The following is a 12,161-nucleotide window of genomic DNA, read 5'->3' on the forward strand; positions in this document are numbered from 1 at the left end:
GCACCGCGAGCTCGAGCTAAGCGGTGGACCGCGAGCTCGAGCTCAGCCATGCATGACACCTGGCGGCTATCGAGGACTCCCCTCGGCTGCAGACGTGGGCCGAGGCGACGGCTGCCGCATGCTGCTGCGGTGCATCAGAGCCTCCACGTCTCCTGTGAGGGAGTGTGGAATGGAGATTGATGGCAGGAGGGGGTCCTATTTATAAACTCGGTTCCAAGCCTTGACGCTGTCATTCATGACGTCAAATAAGCACTGCTGTCAACTGACAACTGATGACACATCAATATGGACATCCTCTGTGATGTCACATAGCCGTGATGACGAACATAAGATGAAATGAAAGAGTAAAACAAACATCTGAAACTCAAATTCATTGATAAATAGAATATTTCTCACAACAACAGGTGGAGTTAAGGGAAGCTTGATTGATGCCAATCACAACAGCTCCTCTCATAAGCAGCAGGCACTTTAATGAGCCAAGAGCTCCGGAGAAAACTCTTCTTCCCAAGATAAAAAAAAATATACACTTCCCTAAATATGACTATACAGCCCGAGCACACCGAATATTAACAGACAGCACCCACATTTATACAGTATGCCAAATATGCTTTGGAGGTAAGATTTGAATTTCTGTTGCAGGAGACACTGAAATTCCTGTCACCACGTGCAGTGTGCACATTGTTAGCAGACAATTAGCATATAATGTACAAAATATTACATGAAACCAGCAGGTTCTTGTAAATATTGGTTTTACAGAAGTAATCAACTTTAAATCATTCCCAAATTGTGTCAGTAATGTTACTAGGCTGTATGATCTGTAAACGGTGTAACTTAGGAAAAAATTGTCATAGAGTTAATATTGGATCATGAGGATGTCTTGTCATACTATGGGAAAAGTGATGTCCTCCTGAGTGATGTATATCTCAGCAAAAGAGCAATTATGTGTTCTGATGTAAATTGTAATGGACATTTCTCACCCCAAAGCCCTCTGTGCTATGTGTGATGGTATTGTGGGAGCTGTGTATGAGGCCGGAAGATAATACTTTGCTTACTTCTTCCACCACCGTAAAAACTTGTGTTATAGTATACAACAAAATAGTTATAACACAATATAGGCTAGTTTTAGTGTTATAGTGATGTGTGTCTGTGGTGCTGCATTGATTGGTGCGATTGATAGTAAGTGCTCCTCTTCTCCAGGTGGAGGCAGTGTTGGCCAGACTAAGCAGCATTGCTTTGTGAGGTTTCTCCCTGGAACATGAAGCTGTCACAGCTGTTTGTTGTAAAGTGTGCAGAGTGTAAAAAGACTGGGTCCCGCTGTATCGCTCAGGCTGCACTACAGCGTCTATTCACAGGCGCGATCCAACTACTGAGCGGCACGGGGGCTTTGACCTGCTCCGTTTCCGACCTGGGCCGGTGCACCCCTCCTCAGACGACCTGGTGGTCCCGAGCTCCCCCAGGAGCACCATATCGATACCGAACTTAGTGCGGACACCCGATCCACATAGTCCACTGCAGTTCAGAGCTCCTGAGCTCAAGCGATCCTCCAGCCTCAGCCTCCCGGTAACTTGGATTACAGGCGCGCGCCACTGCACCCGGCGAGAGACACTTGATTCATGGGAGTTTTGGGATTTAACAAAAGTCATGTCGCCAAGAAGCACGTTCCAGCGCCATCTAGCTTCCAAAATGCCAACTACAGTGTTGAAGGTTCATCAAACAGGTCAACAGTTTCCCAAAGATCACTCACTGAGAATGTCTCATGCTTTGAATAAAGATACATAGTTGTATAACATATGGCCAATTGCTGTTTTAATCTATGCTCATCATGAATTTATTGATATCATCCTATATACATACAGACGGTTGACAAATGAAAGGAAAAGCTGGTCCAGGTCTGAATGCTTGACCCCTACAGTGAGGGGATCTGGTGGCTCTGTTATGCTGTGGGGGGCATTTTGCTGGCATGGTTTGGGTCCACTTGTCCACTCAGAGGGAAGAGTCACTGCAAATCAACACAAAGTTGTTCTGAGTCATCACCTTTATCCTATGATGAAACATTTCTATCCTGATGTGAGTGGTCTCTTTCAGGATGACAATGCCCCAATTTATATGTTCAAAAGGGTTCACTGAATGTTTTGATGAGTATGAAAATGATGTGAGTCATAGTCTATACTATGGCCCTCGCAGTGACCAGATCTCAACCCAAATTGAACACCTATAAGAGATTTTGGACTGACGTGTTAGACAGCGCTCTCCACCACCATCAAAACAACAAATGAGGGAATATTGTTTTGAAGAATGGTGTTCCTCAACCTTGGCACTGATTCTACAAGTCTCTGGAACTCTTCTGGAGAGATGAACAAAGTATAACAAAGCCCTCGCTGTAGGGGTGAAGCATTAAGGGCTGTACCGGTCTTTCCTTTAATTTGTCAACCATCTGTATGTATCAGCTCTTTCATAAAAACAGAAGTAGAATATGCAGAATATATGTGGCAAAGACGAGACATGATAAAATGAAAAGCGACACGAGAACAGGACATTGAAAGAAATAACTAACACCACAAGATGGCAGTAAACCAACAACCAAGACGTGAGTTGCCACATAGCCTCAGTGAAGAAGAAGCAGACTTCCTACTCCAGAGGGATGTACGTCCGGTGTCACTCTGCACATGTGGTAAACATACATATGTGTCCCCCGGAGTGCAAGCATGGACTTTTCAACGAAGTGGAGTAATTTGCCGAAAGGTCCGAGTTTAAAGAATCTGACAGAAGGAGGATTTGGTGTCCTGAAGGAGGATCAACATGCTGCAATTCAGGATCTGACAAAAGCTCACATCGAGTCGTTTGACCAGGCTGTCACTGACGGACTCAGTCGCGTCGTGCAGGTCAGTTGAGCTTTATTTTACCATGTAACACATGACTATCTGAAGAAATACTTAAATAGGTTGTTAAATACGCACTTAAAAAAGCTGAATAAAACCGCTAGTAAACAGGCTGGTCTCTTAAGCCGGTGGTTTTCAAACTTTTTCACGTCAAGGTCTCCTAAATTGACACATATAAGACCACTGCCCCCCTTTGATAACATTTTGTGTCAGGGTACACCATCTGATAAGATGTTTGCTTTTATTACAGAAAGTGTATGAAACCCATGACCAAAATAGTCATATATTCTGTCATTGTGTTACTTATGGATGGAATTATAGTGAAAGTAAATTATTCCCCTTTTTGCTGGGGACCCCCTGGAACCCCCTCAAGGACTCTCAGGGGTGTCCGTACCTTACTTTGTCTTAAGCTGCTACTGTGAATTGAAGTGATAGCGTTATAGCCTGCTAGGTGAAAAATAATGTTTTAGTTAGCTACTTATTCAGGCTTTATTAAGAGTGGAATATATCAAAACAATAAATGATATGAAGCCATGTTCGCTAACATTTGTTTATGTTTAGTTTTATGTGAATATTGGTGGCTGATACTCATGTGATGTGACATGTCTTTCTCAGGCAATCCCTCCTTTGGAGTTCACGTTCAAAAATGACAGGATTAGCCTCGCGTTCGTTGAGGCTACAATCTACAAACCTGCGGTTGCCAAAGGAAGCATCTGCAGGGAAATGAGGGTGTTTCCAGCAGAGTGCCGAGGAAGAAGATGCTCTTACAAAGGCAAGATTGTGGTAAGACATGTGTGCAAACAAGGGAGTGCTGAACTAAAAGACTGGCCAACAAAGGATCCAAAATACACATGAGAGACACAATAACACTTTCGTCAAATCTTTAACATGTTAAGGCTTTGTATTATGACAGGCAGATGTCAGCTGGTCAATCAATGGTGTCCCCAAAGGCATCATTAAACAGTCGCTGGGTCAGGTGCCAATTATGGTGAAATCCAAGCTGTGTAACCTTCATGGCATGTCCCCCAAAGAGCTTGTGGAACACCATGAAGAAGCAGAGGTAAGATATGACAGTTCCACTAGTAAATGGACGAGATATTCAATGCACGCATCCTTATAATTAAATTACAAACTGCGTCTTTAACATTTACAGGAAATGGGAGGTTATTTTGTTGTGAATGGCATTGAGAAGGTTATCCGTATGCTGATTATGCCGAGGAGGAACTATCCAATTGCCATGTCAAGACCAAAGTGGAAGAGCAGGGGCCAGGGATACACACAGTATGGTAAACACAACCTTTTAGAAAACATGCAGGAACATTTCTGTTCAATAATGAACCTATGCTTTTAGATTAAAGTTCCCTATCCTGTAAAATGTTCATCATCACATTCTCCTCCTCACAGGTATTTCCATGCGCTGCGTGAAGGATGAGCACACAGCCATCAACATGAATCTGCATTATCTGGAAAACGGGACTGTGATGCTCAACTTCATCTACCAGAAAGAGCTCTTCTTCCTCCCACTAGGCTTTGCACTTAAGGTAGTAATCAGGGTGTTTTTTCACTCAATCAGACTTTTTTAATGCACTTAAGAAATGACCAAGACTGCACCAATTATTAGTTAGTAGTTCTGAATGTACTATGTCCTACAGTTGACTGAGTGTAATTGATTTTCTTTTTAAAACAGAGCCTTGGTGCTGTAGATTTTAACATGGCTCATTTTCTTTGTGGTTTCCTCCAGGCCCTGGTGGACTTCACAGACTTCCAGATCTACCAGGAGCTCATTAAAGGCCGTGAGGACAATTCCTTCTACAAGAGCTGTGTATCAGAGATGCTGCGCATTGTCATGGAGGAGAACTGCACCACCCGCAGCAAGGTGCTCAATTACCTTGGAGAGCGCTTCCGGGTTAAGATGAGCCTTCCTGACTGGTATACAAACGAGCAGTGTGCCAACTTCCTGCTAGAGTAAGTTTTTAAAACAGATGCATGACAGTTATTTTTTACTTACAGTCTGAAAACAGAATTTTAAGTTTAGTACCTCATACATTTACTACATTATTATTAAATGCAATATAGTAAAATGAGTTTTGTTCTGTTTTGATCAGTGAGTGTATCTGCATCCACCTGAAGTCAGGCGTGGAGAAGTTCTACCTGTTGTGTTTGATGACCAGGAAGCTTTTCACATATGCCAAGCAGGAGTGCATGGAGGAAAACCCTGACAGCATTATGTGTCAGGAAGTGCTCACTCCTGGTCAGCTCTACCTCATGTTTCTGAAGGTGAGGTTATTAAAATTTGAACGGTCATTTGAACAAGCACTGAGTGATGTGTGTATTGGCCTCTGTCGCTGCACAGCAGTGACTGCAGTGTCTTTCATGTTCAAAACTGAGTGTGGACAGTGAAATTTTAAAGCCAGAAATATTAGCATGTAGCAATGTAAACATTACATCATTGGCAGTGATGCTTTAAATCCCTACAGAAATATATTTTTGCAGTGTGCTTTTATCTTTATTTTTGTTGACAACACATTCCTGTTTAAACATATGCAAGTCACTGTGAGTACCACAAATGAAAAAGTTAATTGAATTTTTTAAATGTATCTTGTAAAACATGTTCACAGGAGAGAATGGCTGCCTGGTTGGTGTCTGTGAAGTTGTCCTTTGACAAGAGAGGCAGCAGACTGAGTGGGTGGAGCGCTGAAAACGTGATGAAGATCTTTAACATGGGCACTGATCTGACCAAGCCTTTTGAATATCTGCTGGCCACTGGGAACCTCAACTCCAGGACAGGTATGGCCAGAAGAGTTGAGTATGAGTGGATGTTATAGTGTAAATTATGGTTCATTTATTAATAATGTCTTCCCTCCCTGTTGTCCGCAGGTCTCGGCATGCTGCAGAACACAGGCCTGTGTGTGGTAGCTGACAAGCTCAACTTCATCCGCTACCTGTCCCATTTCCGCTGTGTGCACAGAGGAGCAGCTTTTGCCAAGATGAGGACCACTTCAGTTCGTAAGCTGCTACCCGAGTCCTGGGGCTTCCTGTGTCCTGTCCACACTCCAGACGGAGAGCCTTGCGGCCTCATGAACCACATGACAGCCAGCTGTGAGATTGTGGCTCCGACCTTGCCCACCACATCACTGCCTGCTCTACTCTGTTCCCTTGGTGAGCACTCAATCCGGTCAACAGTTGTACAAATATATAATCAATCAAATGGGATTCTGCCCTTAAATTTTCTCCAACACACAGTTTAAAGTAAGTCTGAGTGGGTTAAATAGCATTGTGTGAATGTTTTTTGTCTCTGGTGGTTAAGGTGTTACTCCAGTGGATGGATCTCCTGGCCAAGCCTTTTCAGACTGCTACCCTGTGGTCCTGGATGGGGCTGTTGTAGGCTGGGTGGAGACTGAATTAGCCCCCGTTGTGGTTGACTCTCTGCGCAGGTTCAAGGTATGATGGTAAAAAGTCACCTTGGCTGTACCAGGCACATTATTTGTGCAGAGAACTGATGTTTAAATCATATACCTTCAGGTGCTGAGAGAGAAGAAGATCCCTCCATGGACTGAGATTGTTCTGGTCCCCAAAACGGGCAAAGCCAGCTTGTACCCAGGCCTGTTCCTCTTCACAACACCCTGTCGCATGGTGCGGCCTGTACGCAATTTAGCTCATGGAAAGCAGGAGTTGATTGGCACCTTTGAGCAGGTATGTGTAAACTATGATTTTAAAACATTAACTGTAAAGACAGATTTGTTTTGCATACCGGATACTGAAACTTTTATTTAATCATCTTTTTGTGTGTCGCTGCAGCTTTACATCAATGTGGGCATCTTGGAGGATGAGATCGAGCAAGGTGTGACGACACACCAGGAGCTCTTCCCTCACAGTATGCTCAGTGTGGTGGCCAACTTCATTCCCTACTCGGATCATAATCAGAGTCCTAGGAATATGTACCAGTGTCAGATGGGTAAGTGTGAAAACATCATTAAAGGCTCCATACACTCACACAAGTGTTCAGACATTCTTGTAGAGTCATAAATCGTCTCTAAACTTGAACTCTTTGCAGGTAAGCAGACTATGGGTTTCCCCCTGCACTCATTCACGGATCGCTCAGATAACAAGCTGTACCGGCTCCAGACGCCACAGAGCCCACTGGTCAGACCCTACATGTACGACCATTACAACCTGGACAACTACCCCAGCGGCACCAACGCCATCGTGGCGGTCATATCCTACACGGGCTACGACATGGAAGATGCAATGGTAAGTAAAACACAATAGTTATTGTCATTTTTTTCTTTCCAGCAGCATACTGAAAAATAACTAACAGCTGTTTAAATGGATATCCTGACACACTTTGGTCTCTTTAGATCGTGAACAAGTCATCGTGGGAGAGAGGCTTTGCTCATGGATCTATCTATAAGACTGAGCTGGTGGACCTGGCTGACAAGGTGAGGGGAGATGACAGCGTGGTCTTTGGGACCAAGCCGGGCGACCCTAAGGTGAATGAAAAACTGGATGCTGACGGACTGCCTCACATTGGATCAACACTTAAGTATGGAGACCCCTTCTACAGCTATATCAACCTCAATACTGGCCAGACCTTCATCACCTTCTACAAGTAAGTGTCGGCATTGTTTAGCAATGTTTTTTATTTTGTGTGGGACTTTTTCCCTCTCTGTCAGCTCAGTGAAATGAAGATTTTACTTGTAGAATTATCTACACTATTATATAAAAATTCAAATTCCTCAGTAGTAATACTGGTGTTATTCTTAAGATGATTTCATTTTGCAGCTGAACTTAAACTCATATATTAGACATGTATATACAACAGATACTGTGTATGTACTGGATGTATGTTTTAAAAACAGGACCATTGCACATGTACTGTATATACACAGCTCTATTTTATTGTATCTATTATTCCTATTTTATCTTATTTATTTTATTTTTTACCTACTTTTTTGATGTTTAGGTATTCATAGAAATTTCTGTCTTTGATGTTAACTACACTCTCTTGTGCTGCTGTTTCAAGTTGAATTTGCCCTACGGGGGATCAAGGTACTTCTTATCTTATCTTAACATTTGTTTTTCCCCATCTTCTCCTAGGAGCCAAGAGGCTTGTGTCATTGACAACATAAAGATCTGCAGCAACGACACTGGCTCAGGCCGTTTTAAACGTGTCTGCATCACTGTGCGAGTGCCACGAAACCCCACCATTGGTGACAAGTTTGCCAGCCGCCACGGCCAGAAGGGCATCCTGAGCCGCCTGTGGCCAGCAGAGGACATGCCTTTCACAGAGAGCGGCATGACTCCAGACATCCTGTTCAACCCCCACGGCTTCCCCTCCCGCATGACCATTGGGATGTTGATTGAGAGCATGGCGGGCAAGTCCGGTGCCCTGCACGGCCTGAGCCACGACGCCACACCCTTCACCTTCTCTGAGGAGAGCTCTGCGCTCGAGTACTTTGGTAAAATGCTTCGGGCTGGTGGCTACAACTACTACGGCACGGAGCGGCTCTACAGTGGACTGAGTGGCCTGGAGCTTGAGGCGGATATCTTCATAGGCGTCGTCTACTACCAGCGGCTACGTCACATGGTCTCCGACAAGTTCCAGGTGAGGACCACAGGAGCGCGAGACAAGGTGACCAACCAGCCAGTGGGAGGGAGGAACATCCAGGGAGGCATCCGTTTCGGGGAGATGGAGCGAGACGCCCTGCTGGCCCACGGCTCTTCATTCCTGCTTCACGATCGCCTCTTCAACTGCTCGGACCGCTCAGTGGCTCAGGTGTGTGTTGACTGTGGCAGCCTGCTCTCTCCTCTTTTAGAGAAACCACCACCATACTGGTCGGCCATGCGCCATCGCAAGACTGTCTGCACCCTGTGTGGCAAAAGTGACTCTATTGACTCTGTGTCTGTTCCTTATGTTTTCCGCTACTTTGTAGCTGAGCTTGCAGCCATGAACATCAAAGTCAAATTAGATGTTAAGTGAATTTTGCAGGACAATGAAAAAGAAACATGCCTTGAAAGTGACAAATGAGGTCTCAGGAGAAAGTGTCTTCGTTTTATGAAAGGACTTTTCACATGTGTTTTGTTAAAATGGGTCTTCACATCCAGTAAAGTTGATAGAATTAATCATGCTACAGAAAGACAAATAAAGTGTAAAGCAATGATGTGTTGCAAAATAGCCAAGTGCCTGAAAAGTTTATCTCCTTTGTTGCAGGTGTTTTTATTAGCCAAGACTTTGAGAAAATGGCCAAGTATACAAGCATATGATGGAATAAATGTTGACATCTGTTAAGTTGTGTAAAGATAACCCAAAGGTCTTTTTGTACAGTCATTCTGAGTGTTGAATAAAAATGTGCTGCATCACTGTTCTCTTCTTGAGATTGCCAGTACAACAATCTAAAAATAATCCAGTACAAAAAGACATCCTGCTTTAACATCCTATAAAATAAAAGAAAAACAGTAAAACAGGTGCAAAACCTGTGCTGACCAAGTTTTACCACTCGTTCCAATGTAGTTCAAAAATGACAGAGAAACCCCAGAAGAAGACATAAATCCCAGCAGAAGACATAAAACAATTAAAAAGTACCCTTGTTGAAAGAACAATGATCATGACATTCATCTGTAAACATATCCATAATTAAATATTCCCACAAGATCCCACTTGAAGTGACAATCCTCCTCATTCACCAGTTGTCCTTATTTCAGTTTTGCCAGAACATCTGACAGCTGCAGTACAGTAGGGATAGTGTAGTCTGGTTTCACTGAACCATCTGGCACAGCACGTTCTGCACTGTTGATCCACACTGTAGCTCGTACTTCAGCATTGAACCCTCCCTGAATATCTGTGTCCAGAGAGTCTCCAACCATAACACAGTCCTGGGCCTCCACCCCCAGCATGTTGAAACACAGTCTGAAGATGGAGGGGAATGGTTTCTGCTCTGCATGCTCTCCCCCCACCACGATGGCATCGAAGAACTCCTCACAGCCGACTGCCTCCACCTTCTCCCTCTGGGTCTGAGTTTCCCCGTTGGTCAGCAGCAGCAGCTTGTATCTCCCCCGGAGTTGTTTCAGGAGGTCGCGTATTTCAGGGGACAGACTGAGAACCTCCAGGCGACTGTTTTTCCACATATAGTAGCACTGAGCTGCCAGAGAAGGTGTGGAACAGCTGCCCACAGTTTCCTTGATGCTCTCCTCCCAGTGACCCACACGGACCTCATCAATGGACCTTCCTGCAGCGGGGTCAAAGCTTTCATGCAGAAGCTTCTGCTTGAACTTGTTACAGATGCTGATGATAGTGTTGTCATCAAGAGCCAGCGTGGTCTTCAAAAGATCACTGGTCTGTAACACAAAACAGAGAAGATCATAAAATTAAAACAGGTATAACTAATTTAGCAATAAACCACAAGAGGGCAGACTCAGTGGACTTAGAGATTTAGGAGGTAAAGTATAATACAACAGTCAGTGGAAGAAGTATTTAGACCCTTTACTCAGGTAAAAGTAGCAATACAACAATGTAAAAACTCCATTACAAGTAAAAATCTTGCATTAAATTTGTGTACCTATACCTTATAACTAAGTAAAAGTATAGTAGTATTATCAACACCATATACTGAGAGTATCAAAAGCACTATACAGAATGACTCCTTTCAGGACATAAGCCTATATTAATATATAACTGGATTATTACTGGTGCATTAACATGCAAGCAGCATTGAAATTGTGATGTGAAGCCAATTTAAGCTACTTTAAATACTGCTGAGTAGTTTTATCTACTGCACCTCATAATATAATTTATAATTATGTTTGCATGTAAATGTTTTAAGTAAATGTAGTAGTGTAAAAGGTAGATGTATGAAGTAGCATCAAATGGAAACACCCTGCAAACCCACACAGGTGTTTTCACGTATCCTGGCTGACTGGACTTCCCTGGTTGAAGTTGTAAAGTGAGGTCACTGAACTGCATGTACTAATATGAAAGGTGTGAACAAAACTCACAAGAGAATAAGTGAGAGAGAGAAGCCAAGACATACATGTAACAATAGAAAAAGCAAAGGTGAAAATAATAAAATGATGGCTGAAGTCCATTTAACTTCAATTTCGGGGTCCTGCTACTGTGCCTAGTGGATCACTGCAGTGGTATTTCAATCCCTTACTTAAATAAAAGTAGCAATACAACAATGTAAAAAAGCTCCATCACAAATAAAGAAGCAAAACATGTACTTAAAATCAGAAGTAACAGTATGATTATGCACCCTCTTTAGTTAGGTATTATATCATTTTCTTCTTATTATTTTAACTGATGCATAAACATGTGAGAAGCTTTGTTGTAGCTGGTTAAATGTTAAATTAATTTTAATTATCTTACATATCCAAGTCAAAAGACATCCTCAGGTTAAATGTTAAATATTTCTAAATTAGCTGAACAGCAGGGTTGATAATTTCCCTCCCAGTGTCTTTGAACGAACCTCAGCCAATCAGAACTGAGCACGGGCTGCAACAGCATATCCGTTCATACAATCCATGATTTAGTCGCTAAACTGACATGAAATCATCCTGAATTACATACACACGATGATATTATCTGTCAGAGTGATAGTGACAACACACCAGAAGTTCATTAAGCACTTATGTTAGGCTGACGTTACAAATGGCTATGGAGGTTCATTTCAAACACTAAATTAGCAGTACAGTCTTTAGACAACTTCACCTTCTGTATCGCCTGTCCGCCTGCACGACTTGTTTCAATCAGCGTGTTGTCCAAGTCGAACAATATCGCTTTTACAGTATTACCGTCCATTAGGCTACTGGGGCACACTATTCCACAAAAACTACAGCTCGTTTAATTGCGGAAGTACTGCAGGATGCGTACATTGCATGATGGGAGTTGTATTTTTGATAAGTGTCCAGTATTTGTAAGTTTCATCCTCGAGAGGGCGCCAGTGAATCAAAATAAAATTTGAATATTCGCCAGAAGTTGAAAAGCTTCCCAATCAGCCCTCCACACCGACCAACGCCCGTTTCATCTGCTGCAATAAATCAATGAATCAGATTTAAACCTTTCAAATGTCTGTCATTTAAAAGATCTATGGGCACAATGAAGACATTTACAGAAAGAGACATTAATACATTTGTTAACAATACTACAGATGTGCTAATGTTATTGATTTAAAATATCATAAGCTACTTTAAATATTTATAAAACCTACTTACTGTTCAGTCACTAGAGCAAATTTTATTTCCTGTGGTTGTATATGTTATTATTATTATTATTATTATAAATGATAA

General features: G+C 42.7%; 2 protein-coding genes across 2 annotated transcripts; one reads left to right on the plus strand and one right to left on the minus strand.

The window, feature by feature from the left end:
- The first annotated feature begins 2,389 nt into the window (after positions 1 to 2,389).
- Positions 2,390 to 9,239, plus strand: polr1b (RNA polymerase I subunit B). Its single transcript, XM_042434068.1, has 15 exons — positions 2,390 to 2,882; positions 3,495 to 3,662; positions 3,793 to 3,939; positions 4,033 to 4,165; positions 4,284 to 4,420; positions 4,621 to 4,844; positions 4,985 to 5,156; positions 5,498 to 5,666; positions 5,757 to 6,038; positions 6,187 to 6,320; positions 6,402 to 6,572; positions 6,678 to 6,834; positions 6,934 to 7,130; positions 7,238 to 7,488; positions 7,977 to 9,239. Exons 1-15 carry the CDS (start codon positions 2,706 to 2,708, stop codon positions 8,857 to 8,859), a joined length of 3,402 nt encoding a protein of 1,133 aa, XP_042290002.1. The 5' UTR covers positions 2,390 to 2,705; the 3' UTR covers positions 8,860 to 9,239.
- A 311-nt stretch (positions 9,240 to 9,550) lies between these two features.
- On the minus strand, positions 9,551 to 11,742 carry LOC121912031 (N-acetylneuraminic acid phosphatase). Its single transcript, XM_042434070.1, has 2 exons — positions 11,584 to 11,742; positions 9,551 to 10,214 (listed from the first exon to the last, which is right to left on the minus strand). Exons 1-2 carry the CDS (start codon positions 11,671 to 11,673, stop codon positions 9,573 to 9,575), a joined length of 732 nt encoding a protein of 243 aa, XP_042290004.1. The 5' UTR covers positions 11,674 to 11,742; the 3' UTR covers positions 9,551 to 9,572.
- Between the last annotated feature and the right edge of the window lie 419 nt (positions 11,743 to 12,161).

This window comes from Thunnus maccoyii, chromosome 14 (genome assembly GCF_910596095.1).
Source record: "Thunnus maccoyii chromosome 14, fThuMac1.1, whole genome shotgun sequence".
Taxonomy (NCBI): Eukaryota; Metazoa; Chordata; class Actinopteri; order Scombriformes; family Scombridae; genus Thunnus; species Thunnus maccoyii.

What these genes read in the sequence shown, in the direction of transcription:
- LOC121912031 (XM_042434070.1), bottom strand. Translation starts at nt 11,673, where the DNA reads ATGGACGGTAATACTGTAAAAGCGATATTGTTCGACTTGGACAACACG. An exon ending in GCGGACAGGCGATACAGAAG is followed by an intron (nt 10,215 to 11,583) that starts GTGAAGTTGTCT and finishes TTTGTGTTACAG; the next exon opens with ACCAGTGATCTTTTGAAGAC.
- polr1b (XM_042434068.1), top strand. Translation starts at nt 2,706, where the DNA reads ATGGACTTTTCAACGAAGTGGAGTAATTTGCCGAAAGGTCCGAGTTTA. An exon ending in TGATTGGCACCTTTGAGCAG is followed by an intron (nt 6,573 to 6,677) that starts GTATGTGTAAAC and finishes GTGTCGCTGCAG; the next exon opens with CTTTACATCAATGTGGGCAT. An exon ending in ACGACATGGAAGATGCAATG is followed by an intron (nt 7,131 to 7,237) that starts GTAAGTAAAACA and finishes TGGTCTCTTTAG; the next exon opens with ATCGTGAACAAGTCATCGTG.